The sequence below is a fragment of the Otolemur garnettii genome, unplaced genomic scaffold (assembly GCF_000181295.1).
Source record: "Otolemur garnettii isolate 467f Iridium unplaced genomic scaffold, OtoGar3 scaffold00107, whole genome shotgun sequence".
In the NCBI taxonomy this organism is placed as follows: domain Eukaryota; kingdom Metazoa; phylum Chordata; class Mammalia; order Primates; family Galagidae; genus Otolemur; species Otolemur garnettii.
In genome coordinates, this window is record NW_003852502.1 from 2,918,565 (window position 1) to 2,941,994 (window position 23,430).

The 23,430-nt window shown below is 43.9% G+C and overlaps 1 protein-coding gene and 1 pseudogene across 5 annotated transcripts in view; both read left to right on the top strand.

Moving 5' to 3' along the window:
* The window catches only part of HMGN3 (high mobility group nucleosomal binding domain 3), a 33,127-nt gene extending 16,944 nt beyond the window's left edge, over window positions 1–16,183 (top strand). Inside the window, exons 2-7 of one of the 5 annotated variants that reach the window (XM_023517270.1) lie at window positions 5,347–5,397; window positions 11,481–11,510; window positions 14,013–14,063; window positions 15,053–15,166; window positions 15,287–15,386; window positions 15,702–16,183. In XM_023517270.1, coding sequence (XP_023373038.1) covers window positions 5,347–5,397; window positions 11,481–11,510; window positions 14,013–14,063; window positions 15,053–15,166; window positions 15,287–15,386; window positions 15,702–15,715 — 360 coding nt within the window. In that variant the 3' untranslated portion in view covers window positions 15,716–16,183. Of the gene's footprint in view, window positions 1–5,346; window positions 5,398–11,480; window positions 11,511–14,012; window positions 14,064–15,052; window positions 15,167–15,286 lie in introns of all 5 variants that reach the window. The other 4 variants (XM_023517271.1, XM_023517272.1, XM_023517269.1 and 1 more) reach the window with 4 other exon arrangements.
* Window positions 16,184–23,361: 7,178 nt separating this feature from the next.
* LOC111727470 lies at window positions 23,362–23,430 on the top strand (annotated as a pseudogene).

Consider the following 23,430-nt stretch of genomic DNA (forward strand, 5'->3'; position numbering starts at 1 on the left):
GTGCATTTTTGAACTTCATTTAGACTCTTGCCTTGGTTTCCCTCCTTTGTCCAACATTCTGTTTGTGAGGTTGGTCAGCATTGGTAGCCGTAGTTCACACTGCCAAATACTCCCCGCTGCATAGAATTCCATACCATGGAGTATTTATCCTTCTGCTGATGGATATTTGGGTTTCTTCTAGTTTGTAATTAATTTTAGCTTAGTATTCTTTAACCATCCATTTATTCTTGTATTTTCTGTGTCCTTGAGTTTCTAATGTGTCTCTTGGAAGTATCATAATGCCATAGAAGTGTTAGCTGCCTACGTTATTATTTTTAAGCCTTGAAATCTGATCGAGCAAGCATTTCTTCCTGTCCTCCCCCACTTTTTTTTTTTTTTTTTGAGACAGAGCCTCAAGCTGTTGCCCTTGGTAGAGCGCTGTGGCATCACAGCTCACAGCAACCTCCAATTCCTGGGCTCAAGTGATTCTCCTGCCTCAGCCTCACAAGTAACTGGGACTACAGGCATCCACCACAACACCTGGCTATTTTTTGGTTGCAGCTGTCATTGTTTGGCGGGCCTGGGCTGGATTTAAACCCACCAGCTCAGGTGTATGTAACTGGAGCCTTAGTTGCTTGAGCCACAGGCACCGAGCCCCGACTTTTTTTCTTTTGGGGTATGAAAGGTTACAGGAAACAAAGCTCATGGCTAGTGCTAGATGGGAGAGAATACAGGAGTATCCCCACATAGTGCCCTAAACAGGCACAAAAGCTAACAACAAAAAGTGAAGTCACTGCCTGGAGAGAACAAGTAAGGGATCCTGCCTGTGTTGGCCTTAGCGCTTGGTGTGAGGAAATAAGACTTCCCGGCTTCAGCCCTGATGTGCATCCACACTCCACACCACCTGTGTCCTGAAAAACCGTAAGCCTGGATTCAAATGGCGAGTAAATAAAACGGTTGTCCTGATAGATCTTGACACACATCAGCCATCAAGGATGCCCCACCCCTCCGCTAAAGGAGAGAGCCCTCCCATTTAGGGGCAGACCCACAGGTCTGCTATGACAATTTCTCTGTAGACCCTCAGGCCCTAGAGCAAATCGACAAGCGGCCTTCTGAGATGAGCACAGATCCCTGCAGAGTGTATCAGCCTGCTTTGCTCTAGTGCCCATCACATTCATGACGGGCATTTGATGAACCCATCAGAGATGGCACCTGATGACCTGGTTATTTGATAATGACTGATTCCCACTGTTCTCCTATCTTTCAACCAGTGTGCCATGAGAGGATCTGAGGTGTGGTGCAAAAAATTTTAAAGATCATTAGTTACATTATTTTCAAAAGAAGTTTAAAGTACAGTAATAATATTGGTTTTTTTTTACTTTTTTTTTTCTTGATACAGAGTCTCACTCTGCAGCCCTCGGTGGAGTGCCCTGGCGTCATAGCTCCCAGCAGCCTCCTCAAACTCCTTAGCTCAAGCCATTTCTTGCCTTAGCCTCCTGAATAGTTGGGACTACAGGTTCCCACCACTACTCCCGTCTAGTTTTTTTCTATTTTTAATAGAGCTGAGGTGTCCTTCCTGCTCAGGTTGGTTTTAAGCTCCTGAATTCAAGCAGTCTGCCTGCCTCAGCCTCCCAGAGTGCTGGGATTCCAGGCAGAAACCCCCACACCCAGCCTTTTACTTTTTTTTTTATCCATATAATTTAAGTGTGCCATAGAAGTTTAACTAGAGGTTCAAGTGTGACGTGAGATTAAAAAAGTTGAAAAACACTGCACTAGAGGGTGACAGGCAGCTCCATTCCCACAGCAAAGTTTCTGGCTTGTAGCTGACCAAAGTTCCTTTCTTTCCCTTTTGTTTGAGATTATTCTGGATCACCATATTCACTTAGAATAATCCTTTGTGCCAGTGTTCAGGGTCTCTTGACGGTTCCTCTGTCCTGACTCATCCTGACTCATCCTGTCTGCTGACCCCTCAGCTTGGACTCCCCCAGCTGGCCACCTGCACATCCCCCACCTCCTTGCGGGCCTCAGCTCAGTGTGCAGGCCACTTAGGAGGCGAGGGAGCCTCAGGTAGGTGACGAGATCTTTGCCTGTGGTTCCACTCAGCAGTTCGTGGTTCAGGCCACCCTGTGCTGGCGAGTGGGACAAGACCCCTTTTGCCTTGGCATTATTCCCCGAGTCCCATCTGACTCTCCCCATCCTTCGCATCAACCTGCTAGTAGTTTGATCACCTGCATACACCCCACCCCTTTATTTCCCCTTTGTCTTTCGTGTGCATACATCCTTCAGTATACCTGCTTTTTTATTACGGTGTCTTTCCAAATTTGTCTTCTTGAACAATATGGGTCCAACTGAACCGTATTATGGTTCTCTAGGGCAGTGTCTCTCACTCCCATGACCTCTCACCAGAGCACTGCATAGAAGAATGTAAAAATAACACCGCAGGATCCAGTCTTCCCTGCCTAGCAGTGCCACTGCTTTAGCTGCCCGTCAGCAGGAGGTGGAGAGTGACCAGACCGAATCTACAGACCGAATCTACTGAGTGAGCCGAGAGAAGGGAATGCGAGCCCAGCTCTTCCAGGCAGCAGCGGGCTGGGGTGCAGCAGGAAGGGCTGAGTTTGTAGCCGTAGGAGTTGGCAAAGCCCAGAGGCCCAGCTAGGATTGGCCCTCGTCTCTCAGACCATTTCATGATCTGAGATTTTTGAATTTAGTGTGATTTTGTATGGACTTCCCATGTATTCACATAGCCTTTTTAATTTCATTATGTTCGTAGTTAACGCAGTTTACTTCAACGTTTCTCTGTTGCTTACTGATACGTGAGTTGTTTCCATTTATTCCATATTAGAAATAGTATATTTGGCCGGGCACGGTGGCTCACACCTATAATCCCAGCATTCTGGGAGGCCAAGGCGGGTAGATTGCTTGAGCTCACGTGTTCCAGACCAACCAGAGCAAAAACGAGACTCCATCTCTACTGAAAAAAAACAGAAAAACTGAGGCAACCACGGCACTCTACCTAGGGTGATAGAGCAAGACTCTGTCTCAAAAAAATAAGAATAGTGTTCTCTTCTCTCCACATCCACACCAGCATCTGCAGTTTTGAGACTTCGTGATGAGGGCCGTTCTCACTGGGGTTAGAGGATATCTCAGGGGGGTTTCAATTTGCATTTCTCTGACAATTAGGGATGATGAGCATTTTTTCATACGTTTGTTAGCCATTCATCTGTCTTCTTTAGAGAAGGTTCTGTTCATATCTCTTGCCCAGTGATCTAAGGGATTGTTGGCTCTTTTCTGTTTATTAATTTGAGTTCTCTGTAGATCCTAGTTATCAAGCTTTTGTCTGAATCAAAATATGCAAACATCCTTTCCCAATGTGTAGGTTGTCTGTTTGCTTTGGTTGTTGTCACCTTAGCTGTACAGAAGCTTTTCAGTTTCATCAAGTCCCATTTGTTTATTTTCATTGTTGTTGCAATTGCCACTGAAGTCTTCCTCCTGAAGTCCTTCCCCAGGCCGATAGCTTCCAGTGTTTTCCCCACACTTTCTTTGAGGATTGTAATTGTTTCCTGGGGGGACTGCAAACTAATACAACCTTTTTGGAAGGCAGTATGGAGAACCCTCAAAGAACTCAAGCTAGACTTCCCACTTGCTCCTGCAATCCCATTACTGGGCATCTACCCAGAAGGAAAAAAAAAATCCTTTTATCACAGGGACACTTGCACTAGACTGTTTATTTCAGCTCAGTTTACCATCACTAAAATGTTGAAACAGCCTAAATGCCCACCAACCCAGGAATGGATTAACAAGCTGTGGTATATGTATACCACGGAATACTGTTCAGCCACTAAAAAAGATGGAGACTTTACATCCTCTGTATTAACCTGGATGGATGTGGAACACATTATTCTTAGTAAAGCATCACAAGAATGGAGAAGCATGAATCCTGTGTACTCAGTTCTGCTATGAGGACAATTAAGGAACTAGTACATGGTAGGGGGTGGGGAGAGCTGAGAAAGGGAAGGGGGGGTGGGGGACAAGGTGTAGGGTTTACCTTTTGGGGGCGGGACACAGTTATAAGAGGGTCCTTATCTAACAAAAGCAATCAGTGTAACCTTTGTACCCTCAATGAATCCCCAACAATAAAAAATAAAATAAATAAAAGTAGAAATAGCACAGACAAAAACCGTATTTTTATAGAGTTTCTTTTTTTTGATTCTTAGGTCCAAAACTGGAAATACTGGGTCATCGTGTCATGAGTCCTGTGTGTCTTTTTTTTATATTATCAAGTTGTTCTTTGAAAAGATTATATTAATTTGCAGTGTCACCAGCCCCAATAGTGGGCATTTTGATCTTTTGAATTTTGTTCTTATTTTATCAGCTGAGACATTCCTGGATGGCTATTTTATTTTGCTAAGCCAGCAGTCATGCCAAATGTCAGTTTGCTAATTTGTATTTTTGTTTTTTGATGGGAAGTGTGTATGAATCCTATAGTCCTTCCACTAAACCACTCGGATTGACTGCCGATGGGACCATATAAATTGAGCACTCCCCTTCCAGCTTTATGTAGTTTTAAAATGTGTTAGTTTTCTAATGCGTTTAATCATATTTATTAACTCTTAGCCAATAAAAGCGTTATTAGGATATGCGAAGTGTCTGATAAATCTAAACTGTGTTTTACTTTAAAATACAAGAACAATATAAAGTGCATTTCCTATAGTTGTACGCAGCTTGTAAAGGAGTCAGTTTTGAGCTGTGATGAGTGTGGACACACACCCAGGGAGGGGATGGATCAAAATCTGGAAACAAACCCGCTGGGGTGGGCAGATATGGTGGCCATCACTCTGAGGCTGGAAAATACCTATTCTTGATAAATTTGTCAGGTCATATCAAGAAATGGGCTAGAAATCAAAGCGAGGTGAGTGTGGGATGCAAAGTGTGCTTTTTGTGCCAGGCCCGGGCTTTGCCAGCAACCTGCCCTTACCCTAAAAGAGCAAAGTGACAGACCAGAGCAGGCAGGCAAGCAGGAGGCGGGCCCCAGGCACTCCCGCCTCTGGCTGCCGGTGTCTGACCTTGAACTCGGTGTCTGACCTTGAACTCGGTGGAATCATCACAGATAATTGAAAATTGCTTAGGGGGTGTACATGGAGAGCAGGGGCTCCTATCAGTTCTTTCCCCACATTCCCGTTTTTAAAAGTAGGGCAGTGTGCGTGCGTGCACATATGTGTGTAAAAAACATGTCCTGTTATAAACGTACTTTTTCTCTGCAAAAAATCTGGTCCTGGGAATTGAAATAGCTTTTAAAAAAGAAACTTCCTCTAATATGTGTTTTCTCATTCAAATGCAATTCATTTAAAAGAAATATTTTCTTTCCAGTCTCCAGAGAATACAGAGGGCAAAGATGGATCTAAAGTAACTAAACAAGAGGTGAGTATACCTTTGACACCTGTTTTCATTTAAATTGAAGCTTTAATATGTTGATGATTGTATACTCCTAAGAAAAACCCTTAGAAGCACAGCTGTGGAGACTGCGTGGATGAGAGACCAGTGTGTCTGTGCAGGGTCACCCAGCCCGGTGCATTTCAGCCGTGTGCACTGATGAGGTGTCTCCACTCCCTGTGTTGTTATGTTCTACCTGTCGCTCCTGCTGTCTGTGAGAGTGGACACTGAGAATTCCTTCTGGGCAGAGAGCGAGATAATAAGTAAATTCATCAAGGAGAACAAAGTCTGCCTTTCACAGCAAGAAAATAAAAGGCTGTTGAGCATAAGTTCTCTGCTCCAGTGAGTGAATTAGACAACATTACTTTTTAAGTCCTGAATATTTGCCTAAAGGGAGTTATCTCTAAAGTCAAAAACTATGTAAGGATATACAATATGTCAAAATATTAAAGCCTTTTTTAAAAATTAGGAAAACTTTTAGGGTATTGGGATAACTAGTTAGGCAGTGTCCCAAAAATGCTTTGTATTAAAATACAGATACCTCCAAAAGGCTAGAAGCTTGGAGGAAGGGCTTGTGTTTGACTCTCTGCAATAAAATTGTGAACCTTTAAAAAAAAAAGAACTAAAAATAAGTAGGAAATTAGATGTAACTGTGATGACAGCCGTTCCCTTTGAAAAGAGCTTTGGAGTATGTGGAAAACTGCAGCTGTTACCCCTGAACATATAAACTAAAAGGGATCATGAGTAAGACAAAACAATATCTAGTTACAGATTCCTTGATTGGGTGATCCATAGTGTGTGGTTAATTATTTAAAGGAGTTTGTCATGATACCAGAACCCCTACTCAAGATTTGTGCAAGGATATTCAATTTATAAGGAAATAATTTAAAAGCAAAACAAAACATCCACGTACCTAGCATTTACTGTCTGACAGTTTGGGATAATCACGAAGTTCATGATCCAAAGCCGGGTCGTCACACAAGTGCTACAGCCACTCGAAGCTCTATGAGCTCTATGAGGCCCAAACAGAAAGTGGTTAAGAACCACCATAAAGGTATTAAATGCTTAAATTTTCTCTGAAAATGGCATAATGTAGTTTTAGGACATTTTGGCTTTAATGTTTTCATATGTGAGCACCAGAAAAACATGAGAGTTTCTCCTTAGAGACTGTCATTTACATTGGTCTGTCAGTCAGAAAACCTAGAAACCATCGTAAACAGTGGATCTTTCATAATCTTCCCAATTTCTCTACACTAAATGCAAATTAAGCTGGTTAGGATACACATAATGGATGTGTGTGGTTTTGCTTATACAGCTGTCTTATATGTAATTATTTTAACCCAAGGACTTTTTAAATTTATATTATTTATGTTTTTATTTACTTTTATACTTTATATTATTTTTATGTATTTTAGGTATTGTGTATTATTATTATCAAAAATACTTTATAGACAAAACTCTGTATGCATCTTTTAAGCCAAGTCCAGATTAAAACTCATGATGTGTCTTCAGAACATCAGCACACTTGTCTGAAGAGATCAGTTAATGGTAGGTTAGGGTAAAAACTGTCGGACAGTGTACTGATGAGGGTCTCCCCCCCCCCCCGAATCGAACGAATTTTCCAGCTATGTCGGTGGGTACACACAGCTGTGACTGGTGAAGAGACACCAGTCACAAAGGGGAATCCTCTTGCAAGTCCGAGCTCTCCTGCTGCTGGGATGTTTGAGAGCATTGTGCCGAGTGTAGCACTTCAGGAGACTCCACCAGTACATGAGCGAAATAATAAGTCGTGACCATTACACTCGACAGTTTACAAACGCTTTTGTCATTCACTATTCAGTCCCATCTGTACAATAACTTTAAAATGAGAGGAGGGCGGAGTCATTCCTCAACCACAACGTGTACGAGCCCGCGGTGCACCGAGGCTCTGTGGATCCCACAGTGAAAAAGAAGCAAAAGCCTTGCTTTCGTGGGGCTTCTGTTTTAGGAAGGAAGAGAGTGAAGTAAAATAATTGGATATTGGGCGTGAAGAGAAGCAAAGTGAAGACGAGGGAGTGTGAGTGTCAGAGGAGTGCTGTTTCTGAGCACTGATGGGCAGATGTCATCCCTGTGGTAATTAGAGCAAAAAAAGTGCTCAGAAATACACGATTTTCCCTGGGTGTTGCAACTTGTTAAGTAGCAGAACCAGGAAAGATCTGGATCTGATCCAAAATCCGCTGTCCCCACTCCGCTTTTGTGGCCGTCGTAAAAATCTAGTAACCCAGCATCCCGGTCTTGTCTCTTCCCAGCGAGGCTCTCGTGGGCCCCCTTCCCTGCTTCCCAGTTTTGAGAAGAAGGTAGTAGTTTCTGTTGAACTTCTCATTTGTGTTTGAGAACTAAAAGCAGCTTGCTTTTGGATTTTGCTTGGAAGTACATGGTGAAACTCAGGAGCCAAAACAAAAAAACATAAAAATACTCCCAAATTCCACTGGAATGGTTCATATGTTTCGAGCAGTGTTCGGCGAAGTCCAGCGCTCCGACTCGAATCTAGCTATCCTGTGAGCGCTCACTGTGAGGTTGGACTTCTGCATTGCTTATGCAACCAAGACATCAAGGTAGAAAACTCCTGTTTTTCAGAGGAGACTTCACCAGATTTTCTCTGACCCAGAGGATGATTTCATTACCAAATGCTGTGTAATTCTGTTGTGCCCAGCAGCTAGGTATGTCGCGGACAGACCCTCATTCACTGTATCTGTCACTGTCCTGGTGACCTGTCATTCTGAAGGCCTTCCTCCCTCCCTGAGAGCCACTCTTTGGACTGCTATTCCTCAGGATTCACAACTAATCAAAATACTAAGAGAAATTGTTAATCTCTCTCTTCCTTAGAGTCTCATTTGACCACCTGAGTCTCAAATGAGTACTTCAGATACGAGTGTTTTAAAGAGAAAAAAAATAGCAGTGTCGTCTAGTTCATATCCAATCAACATAGCACGATCTTTTATAGATGTTATTAAGGCTATGAAAGCTGATGGAATGTTCCAGGAAGGCGTCCACACTCGCATGCATAATCAGGACTGCCGGCTGTGAGTGAAAGGTTTGTCTCAGCCTCTGCTGTTTGCAGTGAAAACGAAAATCTCTCAGAATGGCTACTGGAAAGGAAAATTGAAGAAATGTCCTCCTCTCTTCTCTTCATGGCCTGTAAAGAAGAGCTGGTAAATTTTACGTAGGAAGCCGTAAGATGGCTCTATAGTAAAAGATATGCTGTTTAAAGACTGGTTGGTTTAGATTAGAGAGGCAAATTTTATTTTTGCAATAATTTCCTAGGCTTTTTATTTTGGAACTCTTGCACTGGACCTGAATTACAAGAACATATTAATTAAGTCCTGTGGCTCAAAACAGCTCTCCAGCCTTTCCTGGCAGTGCTTAGATTGGAATGTCTCTCTCAGAGGCCTAGGGGGCTCTGACATCCCTGGCTGGTCCAGGAGGTCCAGGGGTGCCTGGGGAGAGGACAGGAGGGAAGTGAAAGTGTCACTGTTAGAGAATCATTCCCCTGATTTTGCCTCACTTGGGGGAGGTTTTCTCTGGTCAACTAGATGGGTAGGGGGAGTTTTGACTAATGGGTAACATGTCTGGCCCCTTCTCAGCCCCAAACTAGAGGTTAACTGACCTTTACCCGCCTCCAGCAGGTTCCCTATTGCTCACCCTTTTCGTTCATTTTGATGTTTACTGAGGGCCCCTGCCAGGCACTGGACCTGCAGAAATGTAAAGGAATATGGGGTCACATGTGGTAAGGGGTGCAGTCGCCAGTCAGATGGGGGGACAGCAAGGAAAGGCCAACATGGTGCACGTGGGTTCACTCCAAGTGGGAAGAGAATCAGATAAGGCCCATTCTCCATTTTAGCATGGAGGCCTCCACTTTCGCTCCTGGAAGGGCCCTTCCACCCACTGTGCTTTGCTTGAAATGTGATGTGGGTGGTTCTTAAGGCCATACTGCAGCTTCAGAGCTCAGCTCTGTTTGGAAATTGCGGGGTGCTCCTTTGTTCCTGCTGCTCAGAAAGCTCACTAAAGAAGCACGGGGTACCCACTTGTTGCCCAGTATAATTTATGATGTTGCCTTTTCTCCAGTGACAGTGCAGTTCGCCACCCTGGGAAAGGTATGGCAGGATTTAGGTTCTCACTCTCGTAGCCTGGGATGCTGCGGAATGCACCGTGACAGTCACAGTAGGTGCTGTGTCGTTTCCTTTGGGGGTTCTGACACCCATGCTCCTCCCACACTCATCCCCAGGGCTGTGTGCCAAGCTAGGCGGTGACAGTGCCCAGCCCACCGCTTGACCTGCGCTGGCTCCGGCTGTCAGCACATTCAGCTGACGGGCCTTAAGTCCAGCTCTGGTCTTTCCTCCAGACCCCGGGGGCCTGGGGAGGCTCATGGAGGCTCTGGCCCTCCATTTCCTTCTGTAATTTAAAAAAAGATGAGTTTAGGCAGCACCTGTGGCTCAAAGGAGTAGGGCGCTGACCTCATATGCCAGAGGTGGTGGGTTCAAGCCCAGCCCTGGCCAAAAAAAAAAAAAGAAAGATGAGTTTAGCTTCTCTGGCTATTTGCAGCAAGAAAATTCTTACATGTGGAGATGGCAAGAAATATTTCTTCCAGTTTGGCCTGACCAGCTGACCTAGACTGACCTAAGTTCCACTTCAAGAATTCTGTGACTCCTCGTAATCACGGCCCAGATTCCTACTGACCATTTTTGCTGACCTCCTTGAAGAAAAATTTGAAACATGGACGGTGTTGGAATGAGGCAAAGTCTGTATACAGCAGTAAGAATTAGGAGAAAGCTCAGATTCATTTCCTCAGCAAATATTCTCGAGTATGTCCCACGTGTCAGGTAGGACACTGTGACGCTAGAGCCAGAGCGTGACGAAAGCCCTCGGAAAGTGTGGGGTTACTATTTCTGGAACAATTAAAGAAAGGCAGCCTCCACTTTGAGAATGTGGAATGTTTGGGGGAGCCCATAGAATACCAATTTTGTATGCTGTTGTTCAAGTGCCTAGGACAGTTATTTTAAATTTTCTGTATAGTCTCATTTGCTGTTAACTTGTAATATCCTTGAAGAAAAAAAAAAGAATTCCCAAAAAATACCAATTCTCTCTACACAGTTCCTCTTGCACTTTCCTAAACTTCTGAGATTAAAAGAAAAGATTAATGAGGTTATTACTATAGTTAAATCTTTGAACATAGACTTTTAATAGATAAATGTGTTTATTTTATTTCAGGTAATAGCAAGTCTTTCTTGTTAACTGCCTACAATTTGTACTCTTTTTTTATTTAACATAGCAGCAAGGTGGGGGAACTCCTATTTCAGTTTCTACACGGTGACATAAGGCTCTGCTTGTGTTAACTTAAAAGCATCGGTTCCATTTCTAAGAAACAAGGCACTAGTTGTAAGTAGCACCTCACAGTTCTTACTTCTGATTTTGTCATAAAAGAAGCGGTTACGGGCTTGACACCCATAGCTCAGTGAATAGGACACCAGCACATGCACCAGAGCTGGTGGGTTCAAGCCTGGCTCGGGCCTGCTAAACAACAACGAAAACTGCAACCAAAAAATAGCCAGGCATTGTGGCAGGTACCTGTAGTCCATGTTGCTCAGGAGGCTGAGGCAAGAAAATCGCTGGAACCTGAGAGTTGGAGGTTGCTGTGAGTGGTGACGCCACGGCACTGTACTGCAGGTGACATAGTGAGACCCTGTCTCAAAAAAAAAAAAAAAGTAGAGGTTACAGTTTGGGGTGAAGCCTAAATTCATCTTCCTTTCCTTTTCTTACTTGCCACTCCCTTAATTGGGCCACTTGTTTGAACAGTGCCTTTACTTCTCTTGAAATACTTGCTCTGAGTGCACCAGTGCCCAGGGTGCTTGGAGTGTGCTTTACCATGCTTACCTGGAGAGGGTGATGGGGCCGTACATTGTACTCTGTCAACAGAGTCATTCGTGTGTGTGTGTGTGTGTGTGTGTGTGTGTGTATAGATAGATATAGTGGATTTTTGAAATCATCCTGGTTCTGTAAAATCACCAAAACAATTTTTTCCGTTTCCTTTGTAGCCCACAAGACGATCTGCCAGATTATCAGCAGTAAGTACTATAGAACCCCTTTGCTGTTAGTTCTTACAAATTCATGCTCCTTTTATTCAAAGCAAAGCAGCAAAAGGGAGATGTTTCCAATGAGCTTGTTTCTTTTCTTCCTGAAAGTTACCTGGGGTCATCATTTCTAGTAGAATTGACCACTGTTGGACCCAGCCATTCACTTGATACGATGTGTCAGTGAGAACAGTGGCCGAGCCCTGTTAGCAAGAATATAAAACCCAGGGTGTTGGTTGGCCATGCTGGGTCTCAGAAGCAAAAGAAACTCCTTACGCAGAGTCTTGGCCTTTAGATTCCGCCTGTGATGTGCTGAAGTAGAATTCTGATTCTCTGTCCTCAACTCAGACTTTAGAACATTTCTCAGCCCACCGTTGGAATGTTCTGGAAGTTGTCTAAATCAATCCACTTTAGCCTCAGTCCAGACTTGGAGAATCTTAGTGAAAGTAATACTTCAACTTTGCCAGTGGAAGCTGCCTCCTGTGGGCCAGGCTCAGGGTCAGAACACAGCGGGGATAGGCAAGCATGGCTGAGCCTCAGCTGTGAGCCTACTCCAGCCCTTCCTCTCCAGGCTGTGCTCCCTGCTCCCTGCTCCCCTGCGCCCTCCTGCAGCTCCCCCCACAGCTCCCCGCACCTCCCTGCAGCCGGCCTCCTCACAGAGCCCAGCCTGACTCTGGTGCAGGATCCGGGTAATCCAGGCTGCCCTCAGCGAAGGCAGGGGAAAGACATTGACATCTTGGCCAAAAGCACATATCCCCCACGGTGGGTTTCATCCTCAGCTCCTCGTACCCACGCCTGGTACAGTGGAGGGAATCAAAGCAGAAATGAGTGTCAGGACCGCTCACAAGTTCAGAAGCACAGCCGAGTGTTGGCTGGGTGAGCCAGTGTTTCACATGAGGCCATAAGGAAGCGATATCAGGGTGGTAAGGAAGACTGTTATGAACTGGGGCTGATGTTGTGACTCTCTGGGCAGTTAAGGGAATTGACCTTGTAACTCAGAGGAAAACCAAAGTATAAAAGGAGGCTTTTCCTCAGCACAGGACCCAGCAGCATAAGCACCTTGCACTAAAATTGTTCCCTGAGCTGCTGGCACAGGCCCCCCCACTTCCCAATGCAGCAGGATCACAGGCTACAAAGCCTCATTTCCTGGTCCCCTCAAAGTGGTTGGATCCTGGGTCGGGGGGAAGGGCTGTCATACAGAAAATAATACAGAAGGAAATTATTTGCTATAAATTGAGAAAATATGTATATGTGTATTAATGGAATATGTCAAAGCTTGGAATAACAGCAGTCCTAAAAGTGTGAAAGCTGTGAAGGCTGCTGTATTGGGGAGCAGACTGCAGCGTAGGGCGGTTAGAAGATGAATACAAACATTCCTTACTTTTCAAGCTCAGTTTTCTTTTTTTATTTGAAAGGTCATTTCTAACAGCCAATCTTCTGGAATTGAACTGTCTGCAATTTTACTTTATGCCCTTGATGAAAAGAGGACCTAAACCACCTACGGGAATTGGGGAGGAACGTGTATTTTTCTCCACAGGGGGAGACCCTGGGCAGTGTTTTCTATTTAAAGACCATTCTCCTGGTGCCAGGAGAGAGGTACACTTATTTTTTTCATAGCTCTAGGAGAGAAGTATTTGCCTTAAAATATGTGCAGGTAACTCGTGGCTGAAACTGGTTATCGTTCCCCAGTGTCCCGCGTGCCACCTGGTTTCAGGCCCCTGGAAAGCTGGCCCAGCCTGTGTCCCGGTGTGGAGGGCCCAGGCCCACGGGGAGTAGAGGAGGACCACGGGGCAGCAAAGTGTGTTTCCCTGGGGATGGGGGTGGGGGCCTCTTTAGCTAATAATACCTGTGAAAAAACTCAAACTGTGGGAGCGTGCAGTGGACATTTTTATCATTATAACTGTGTTCTTAATAAAATGCCCTAGAGACAAATGAACCCAGTGCTTGAGTGGGCCGGAGGTTCTCACCTTCAGCTAGCATTGGAATAGATAAAAGTAGGAAGAAGCTTGGAATCTGCATCGGGGGCTAGGATCTGGAAATGGTTTGAAATGCCTCACAGGCAGCAAGTCTGCATGTCCAGACAGGCTTTGCCTGTGACTGTGCTGTGACTTCTAGACCGGCGGGAGGGCCAGTGCACTGAGCTCGTGGAGTCCTTTGCCCAAAGCCTGCGTCATTCCTCTTCCCTGTGCTGTGATAAAAGGAAGCGGGGAGTATCAGAGGTGGAGCGTCAGCCTGTTTCTAGAGAGCCGTTCCGGATGATGAGGTGGCTTCTCGGTCTCACTGGCAGTTCCCTTGCAAGCCCAGGGTGGAGACAGTTGTGAGATGCAGGGGTCTTTGTGCCGTCACTGGTGCTGAAACAGACGCAGCATTTTCACTGATCTATAAGGGCTTACAAGAGCTGTAAGCGACGGGCACGCGCCTTTTGCCATCCCTCTGTGCCTTTCGGTGCCGATACCATCTTATTCAGTTTTTATCCCATTTAAATTGTCTTTTCAGAAACCTGCTGCTCCGAAACCCGAACCTAAACCAAGAAAAACATCTGCTAAGGTAAGAGGTACTCTTTCCCCCCCTGGGCTTTCTGTTAAACAGTGAATATATTACAATTCCACACCCAAAAATCATTCAAGGAAAGGTCACGTTTAATGATTCAGGCTAGAATGTACTGACCAGAAAGCCATTACCTCGGTTGGGGCTTTCAGAAGAAGCAGAAAGCGCCGTCTCCTGCTGTTTGGTCGCCCAGGCACGGTGGGGTCAGCGGGTGCCTCGTGTCTGGGGGTCTGGGAGCCGCCCGGTTCATGTGGCACCGGGTAGGAGTGAGGCTTCCCAGCACGGGGCCCAAGGGAGGGGGCTTAGCTGGCCAGTCTGGTGACAAGTAATGCCGGTGTGATGCCTGTAAATACCCCCAGCAAACGTTCCTATCACCCACCCCTGCACCAGACACTATCTCCAATGCTTTACCCACAGGACCCTCACAGCCAGGCTGTTGAGATAGACGTGAATATCCTGCTTTGCAGATAAGGAAACTCAAGTACAGAACTGCACTTCAAAATAGCTTTGCTGCACTCTACCCTGGAGGGCATTGTCCCTTCTTGGGAATTGTTTGAAATGCATGTACAGTGACGAGTATAGGTGATGTCGGAAGCAGAACTCTCCTTTGTGGCTTGCTCTTAAATTTGGGCACTTTCCTTTGGGCTTCCTTTTGAAGCGCTTTCCCAGTTTTTCTGTCCCACAGGAGGTGTTTGCCTAGGAAGTGGCAGCGGAGCCAACCCGGCCGCTGTTTCCCTAGCTCTGCCGTCCCCTTCACAGGTCCTGCCCCCTCCCTGGGCACAGTGACCTCCACCAGACAGGGGATGGGAGTCACCGTACATTGTCCTGGGCTCAGCATAAGACACTTGAAATGCAGCAAAATCGGGTTCCCCATGTCACCCGCAAGACCACCATGGCTGCTGTGGTGGGCTTTGCTCCAAGGCTGGTGGGACTCGGCCAGCTTGCACTGCATCTGACACCTGTTTCCCTGTGCTCTGATCCTCCCTTAGAAAGAACCTGGAACAAAGCTCAACAGGGGTGCTAAAGGGAAGAAGGAGGAGAAGCAGGAAGCTGGAAAGGAAGGTACTGCACCATCTGAAAATGGTGAAACTAAAGCTGAAGAGGTACTTCCCACAAATGCCTCCCACTGATTGAATCAGTGTCTTTAAAGAAATTGCTCGATCCTTCAGCCAGTGATAGCATGTTCTTAATGTCTCTCTTTATTGCCTGTAATGTTATTACAGATCCACATCTCTCGCTCAACTGTTAATGTCTCAACCTCCAGAGGTACCCCACCCAGCACACTGTCAGTAAAGGGGCAGATTGAAACAGTGAGAGTTAAGGGTACAGTAGAAAATTCTGCACGTTTGCAGTGACTAGAATCAGATAGTAGTGTGGTGTTTTTTATTATGAACGGTGGGAACTTGCAGGTAAGGCTTCTGTGGCTTCTGTTTGAAAAGCAGAAAGCAATAAATGCAGCAAAGCGTTTGCATAATGTATCTCTGCCTTGTCTCTTTCACACCCGGAATTGAAATGGGTTTTGCAGTAAAGCTGCAAAGAAAAAAGGTTCAAAAGTGTGTGTGTTGGTGGGTGGAGTTCTCTTTGGTTATACTAGTTTTAATAGTAACTGTATCTTTTTTTTTCCTTTCTTTTTCACAGGCACAGAAAACTGAATCTGTAGATAACAAGGGAGAATGAATGTCATGAAAAATTGGGGTTGATTTTATGTATCTCTTGGGACAACTTTTAAAAGCTATTTTTACCAAGTCTTTTGTAATTGCTAATTTTTTAGGACTCTACTAGTTGGCATACAAAAATATATAAAAATGGACATTTTACCCTCTCATAGTCATGCTTTTTGGAAATTTCCATCATCCTCAAGTGAAATAAATATCAGTTGAATATTGGAAGCTGTGTGTAACATTGATTCAGCATTCCAGGCACTCACTTTAAAAATTCAGTCCTGTGCATACTGTGGTGTTTTTACTGTGCATTTCAAATTTTTCATGCAGTTTTTTCTAGAGCAATAATCAGTGGTGCTTTTGTATCTAGGTTTTATGTGATTTTAATGAAACATGGATAGTTGTGGCCACCTGCTGACTATTTGTGGTTTAAAATAAAAGGTTTTCTTGTCTGCAAAATACCCGCCTTCGAGTGTCCTTCCTAAGTTTAGGGAGCAGTGCATTATATTGTTGCAGAACAGGTAAAGAATTTCTGGGGTCTGTGCCATGGTGGTGCCTCTGATAGGTCAAACAGGATTGATTCTTAATTTGCTGGCCTTTAATGTTGATATACTTTAAATAAAATCATTTGTGACTGTTCATGTAGATGACTTACATTTAATTCACCTCATACCAGAAGTGGCCAAAAATGATTATCATATAATGAAATTTCATAAAACCCATTTTTTAAAATTCTTACAAACAGGATAGAGTTCTTTTAAACAACAGCTACAAAACTAGGGCTCGTCTTTGAAAGTCTCCCATTTTCAAAATACAGTAGAACCTCCACAATTGACTTCCTGCACTGACCACCTCCTTAAGTTGACCTCCTTTTCCTAGACCAGACGTGCACCACACATACATATCAGCACACTAGGCCTGTTGCTTCTGTTGACCAGTTTGTTACAGTCCCTTGGGTGTTCAACTTACTACTGTAATCCTAAGTTACATTTGTATTAAAATACTTTCCTGTTCAGCTGAGAACTTCATAGCTTTGAAAGCCCTTTACCCAGCATGACCCCCAACTCAGGTCAGTCTTAAAGTGACGTTGGCGTGGCTATTATTAGAGTCTTCTCTGGGCTCAGAAACACGTGAGGAAGAGTAAGTGACTGACTGGGAAGAGAAAATATAGGCTTGAATCTTCTGAATTTTAAATTATATCCTTATGTCTATGAAAGTACCAGGAACAAATGAGTTATTTTATAAATATAATTTTTTATTGTTTACATTTCCAAGAACTTTTGTTACCTGCTTGAGCACCCCGGGACAACTAAATTGTGGGGATTCTGCTTAGATGAAGACTTGAATCTTTTAAGATGGAGATAGGACCTGCACTGCCCAGGGACTCCTGCAAAAAGCTGTTGTCTTTCTAAGCCTTAGATGCTTTTATGTGGTGGTTAACAACAAAAACAAGATCCCTCCCCCAGCTCATGTTTAGGGGCTAAGAACTTAAATTTGTGTCATCGTTCCAAGTCTGTCCTTAGTTGATCATAGACAGCAACCGTATTATATGCAGAATAATCGCGTTCATAGTTTCCTTGGCTTCTGATTGTGAAAGGTGCTGTACCTTACTTCATGAGTTTTGGATGTCCTGAAAACCACTTTGACCTCAAAGAAAAGTATCTGATATCCAATGAACACTTTACAGACATACTTTCAACATGCAGCTAGCACATGGCATATTGCTGGCTCATTTTTAATCCAGAAGTGGACCATAAACTATATAGGTTTCCTTATTTTAAAATTACAAAAGTGGCACAGGTGATTTTTTTTTTTAATCAGACATTACAGTAATATGCAAAGCTAAAAGTCAAAACTCTTTCCCCCATTGCTACAGCCCAGAGGTGGTCCCTGCATTCCATTTTCTTTAACTGTATGTGTGTGATTCGTGTGTGTTTACATGTGAACATACATGCATACAGACGCACATGTAATTTCTAAAAGACAGGATCATACTATACCTCCTATTTTGAATTTACTCAGCTGATTGGAGAGACACATCATTTCTGACGACATTGCTGCCAGGGATGCTGCAGTAACATGCTTGTACACACAATTCTGCATGCTTAGTATCTGCTCAGCTAAATCGTTTCCCAGAAATAGAATGTCTAGTTCAAAGGAAATGTACACGTAACGTCTGCACTACTGACAAGAGAGTCGTACCTGTTTCCACTCCCACCAGCAGTGTGTGCCTGACATCCTGGGGTGCTTTACCAAGAAGTTCTTATACTGTGTCCGAGTTAATACAAAAGATGTAAAGCCGCCATCTTTTTAATGGCTGGATAGTATTCCATGGTATACATACATCCCAGTTTGTTAATCCAGTCTGGGTTAGTGGACACAATTCCTTGTCCACATCTTGGCGATTGTGAATTGAGCTGCCAGCAAATAAAGACTTAGACTCACTTAAAACTATTTTAAAAGGGAACTTTGTGATTATCTCCCTCTCCCTCATGGGGAAAGAGTCTCTGAAAACCCAGTTTTAAAATGATATTTACATGCAGATAGATCTTCATGACTTTGAATCAGGCAGGGATTTCTTAGGTATGACATCAAAGCAGAAGAAACCACAAATCGCTAAGTTGGATGACACCAAAGTCAAAAGCTTCAAGGAAGTGAAGATGATCCATAGGATTGAAAATATTTTCAAGTCCTGCATTCTGACCAGGGTCTAGAATCCAGGATATAGAGGGTGGCCGTGAGGTTCCACACTATTTTAAATTGCATACAGATTTTATGGCCGCCTCATATAAAGAACTCTCAGAAGTAGAAAAAAAAAAAAAGACAAACCACTTTTTAAATGGGCAAAAGATTTGAATAGACATTTCTTCAAAAATGTATATCAGTAACGAATAAGGACATGAAAGGATATTTAACATCCTCAGTAACTACGAAAAAAGCAGGTCAACACCATAGTGAGGTATCACTTTGTACCCACGGGGATGACAATAATACCAAATGACCAAAAATAGTAAATGGAAAATAGCAGGTATTGGAGAGGAGGTGGAGAAACGGAAGCTTTCATTCTTTGCTGGTGGGAATAGCAAATGGGCGGCCGGTTTGGCAGCTTCTCAAAGAGTTAAAACAGTTACCCTAAGACCATCGATTCCACTGAAAACACGTGTACGCGAAAACTTGTCAGCAGATGTTCACAGCAGCGTTACTCACAACCACCAAAAAGTGGAAACAGCTCCCATGCCCATGAGCTGCTGAGCAGGTGAATGAATGTCCATACAGCAGGCCGGATTCATCCCTAAAAAGGAATGGAATGCTGACATAGGCCAGGACACAGGTGACCTCCGAAACAATGGGCTCGGGAAAGAAGCCACACAGAGGCCCCTGCAGGAAATACCCAGTATCTGCCAATGCGCAGAGACGTACAGAGATTAGTGGCTCCCAGGGGACAGAGGCAGCTGGAAAGGAACGTGGCTGTGATGGGTGCAAAGTGTTCTTTAGGGTGACAGAAATGTTCTAGAATTCAATAGTGGTGATGTTTGCACAACTCTGTAAAGACGCTAACCATCACCCACTCTATGCTTTTCATGAGGCCACCACAAGCGCGATCTTGGAATCGGGAGGCCTGAGTTTAAATCCCAGCACTATTTATTTCTAATTGTGTGAACCAAGGCAGGTCATTTAAATTCTTCCTCTCATTTTTCTCATCTCTGAAATAAAAATAATACTCATCTAAGCTATTAGAATGGAATGAAATTGTCACTGCAAAATTACCTAGTCCAGTGCCTCCAATACTGATTTTCCACCAATGTCTGTTGAACTGGAATTAGACAAAGACAGAGGGGCCTTGTGGGCACACTCAGGTGAGTGTGTGTCACGTGGGTTTGTCACGGGCAGTCAGACTCAGGTCAGCGAGTCCTTGAGCAGCTCAAAAGGAAGAAGCACGCTGCTCTGAGAAGCAGCAAACTGCCTGGGGTCAGTCTCGCCACTTACTGATTGTACCACCCTGGGTATTTCACTCAATATCTCCATATCTTAGTGTCCCCATCTGTTAAGTGCAAATAAAAATAGTAACTTTATAGGGTGTTATGTTAAATGGTACAGCATAAATGTTCAGGAAATATTAATGTAACTGGCTCTATAAACAAATTTCAATGACCCCTATATATTTTTATAATCTTCTTCCTCCCATATTTTAGATTTTCAGACCAGTAGGGCATGATAACCAGAACCCCGAAGCTTTTAACTAACTAATTGACCTTTCAGAGTTGTTTCCCAGCAATGGCGAGCCTTCTTCAGGACGAGAGCTGAGATTCTGAAGGCTCCCTGGCAGACATCTGACACCAAGACTCCATCCCCCGCATCCCGCCCTGGTGTACGTAGCCCCTCCTTTAAAAGCCAGTGATCTCCATTAGTCAAAGAGACAGGTTTGAGGCTGATTCCTCATTCTCCCAACAGGCATCTTTCAAATTAAAAAATTCCCTTCTTCCTTGGCAATCCTCATCGTGGTCTCAATAATTCATTCTTTGTGTGGCAAGAAGCTAAACGTAGGCCAGATCCCCCTTGAGCGGTTTCGATAACATTAATATTATTAGTCAAAATGTGGAGCAGATGAGTCGTTAGCTCCTTGGAGCAGGTGGCAATGTCTCATTCTCCCTTGCGGCTGTAGGGCCTGGCACAAAGTAGAAACTCAATAAATGCTTGTTGAATTGAACATGATCTTCAATAGACAGGAAAGAACCAAGCTCAGGGCCGATACCACTGTTACATCCACCTCCAAGTTAAGCTAATTGGACAGTGTCACCCAAACATATGAACCGAATTTTGGCAAGGATTCCTTACAATGAATGCAAAAAGGAAATCTTTTACCTCATTTAGTTTGTACTTAGCGAAAGCCTCTTAAAATGCTAATAGCACAACTTTAAGAACAACTTTCTGTTGGTTGTGGTACTATTCGTGGGCAAGTCTTCAGCCTGTATACCCAACATTTAACCTAGTCCCAACTTCACTTCTCTAGAAAAAATATCCTGATCTTTAATACCTTTCTTTCTTGATCATAAAGAACCTAACAACAGAACAGAAAATACTCCTTTAGAGATAAATAAACCTGGACCTAGGCTAACGGGTGTCACTGAATTCCTCGGAGCTAAGTCATAACTCTGCAGAGGGAGGAATTCCCGAGGTCTCCAGTTTCTCTCTGTTTTGGCTTTGATTTCCGCTTTGCAATAGGACCAAGCAAACAGTTGCTCAGACTTTGAATATGTCCAGTTTTGAAGAAATTATCACCCAGGCAACTCGGAAAGTTACAAAGTTCTTTCTTGTTGAGGCAAGAACTGTTTCTTGCAGCTGCCAAGCATTGATTCCAGTTCAGCTAGCATCGGGGACATGTGCACTAATCTGCCTCTTCCTCCAGTAGCTCTGAAGATGTCTGTCATATCCCATTTGAAACACCTCTTTTTCTCACCCATCCTCACAGATTATAGTTATGGGACATAGACATCTCTTAAAACTATGATACATTTAAATAAATCTTAGAAGTTTGGATGGTTGAGCAATGGGAGTGATTTTCAAAACAGTCACATTAGGTCGAACGTATGGAATGCCTGTCTTTTCTTCTTGTTCGGACTTGCAAAGCCAGCAATTTCCTATGGCTCAACCTACACCTTCCCCAGTTCTTCCCCCTCTGCAAATGTGATTAGTGATTCGATTCTGTGAGTTCATCCTAACCTCTAACAAGTATGTTTTACCAAGCAAAGAGTACTCGAAAATTGCCCCAATATCTGTCTTCCAAGGTCAGCCGTTCATCAGAAATGGACAGAGTCTCATTCTTTTGCCCGTTGTCGAGCAACGTGGCCTCATCACAGCTCACAGCAACCTTAAACTCCAGGGCTCATGCAGTCCTCCTGCCTCAGCCTCCTGAGTAGCTGGGACTACAAACACCCACCACAACACTCAGCTAATCTTTCTACTTTTGTAGACAGGATCTCTCTCTTGCTCAAGCTGATCTTGAATACCTGAACTCAAGTGATCTTCCAGCCTTGGCCTCTCAGAGTGCTGAGATTATAGGCATGAGCCACCACACCTGGCTGATCAAAAATGTATTGAACATCAAATACTAGGCATTTTGCAAGACACTGGAGGTACAGTAGTGAGATCAATTTCTCACTCTCAGAGTATGCAGAGTCTAGTGGGGAGTCCAACATTAATTACACAGTATCACAAATAAATGTGCATTTGCAAGAGCTATTACTGAATTCCATCCTCTTCCATGATAAACATTTAATGTAGTTCCTCTAATGGATTTCATTTTGAGGACTACATCTCAAAGACGCTAACAGATGTTAGCCATAAACAAACCCACAAGAAACTAAACAAGTTAACTTTACTGAATAACATTTTAAAGTATTATTCATCTGACGGCCACAGAGTGCCTGCCCAGAGCGACAGTTTGGGTTTGGCATACTTGATGGCTAGTTGCCCTTCCGTGAAGTAATTAGTCCTGGCTCTTCCACTGATAACTTTTCGGACTAGAAGACCTCCGTCTGTCATACACATGACCCATGAAATTTGAGTGACTTGCAAATAGAGTTTTGGGGGAATAAAGCAGGAGAGGAAGGTGGCATGAGAGTTGGGAATCAGAACAGGAATTAAACTTAGTGATTATCCAACTTAGTTTTATTCCTAGAGCTAAGAGTCCATTGAAAATTTTTTTTTTAATTTTTCCCCTGAAAAATGTGTGGAATCTTCAGATGGTAGAATTTAAATTTTACTCTGATGGAATTCAATGTGAGAAACTGATCATGAATGTTGCTTTTACTTTTCTTTTTTTTTTTTTTGAGACACTGCTCACTATGTTGCCCTCAGTAGAGTGCTGTGGCATCACAGCTCCCAGCAATCTCCAACTCTTGGGCTTAAACGATTCTCTTGCCTCAGCCTTCCAAGTAGCTGGGACTATAGGTGCCTGCCACAATGCACGGCTATTTTTTTGTGTTGCTGCAGTTGTCATTGTTGTTTAGCTGGCCTGGGCTGGGTTCAAACCTGCCAACCTCGGAGCATGTGGCTGGTGCTGTAACCACTGTGCTAAGGCTGCTGAGCCATGAATGGCACTTTTAAAAACTGGTTTTACGCAGAGTGGGAAGAGCCACAGCCACATTTAACAACCAACTGTTAAGGGCTACTGTGTTCTGAGTTTTGTGCTACCAAGTAATTACAACCCCAAGAAGAGATGTAATTTCCGGCATTTTTCCTATAAGGAAAGACAGGACTTTGGCCACATCTGTGTCTGGACGTTTTTACAGCAAAGTTGAACGCTAATACCTCAAAACTGAGATGGTATAAAGCCCGGTGTTAATCTACAACCCTGTCCACAGTGTGCACCACGGTGGGAACTTAGTCGTCATTTCCGTCACCTGGAGCTGCCTTTTCTCTTGTATTCTCACAGCACCTTTCTTGACCTATATTTTGTACTCATTTCATTCCTACCGTAGAACATTGTTGCCTTGTCTATTTCCACAAGTAGAATTTGAGCCTCTGGAAATTCATCTTCCCATTCTCCAAAGCCCCTAATCGGGTTCCTAGTACATGGTAATTGTTCAGTGAATGTTTATGGAAGCGTTGATGGGCTCAATGGAAAGTTCAAATTGGTGTTGTATGAAAGGAGAGAAGGTTTGCAGTCCTCTTGACAAGGATGGAAGTGGCCCTCGGGTCTAACA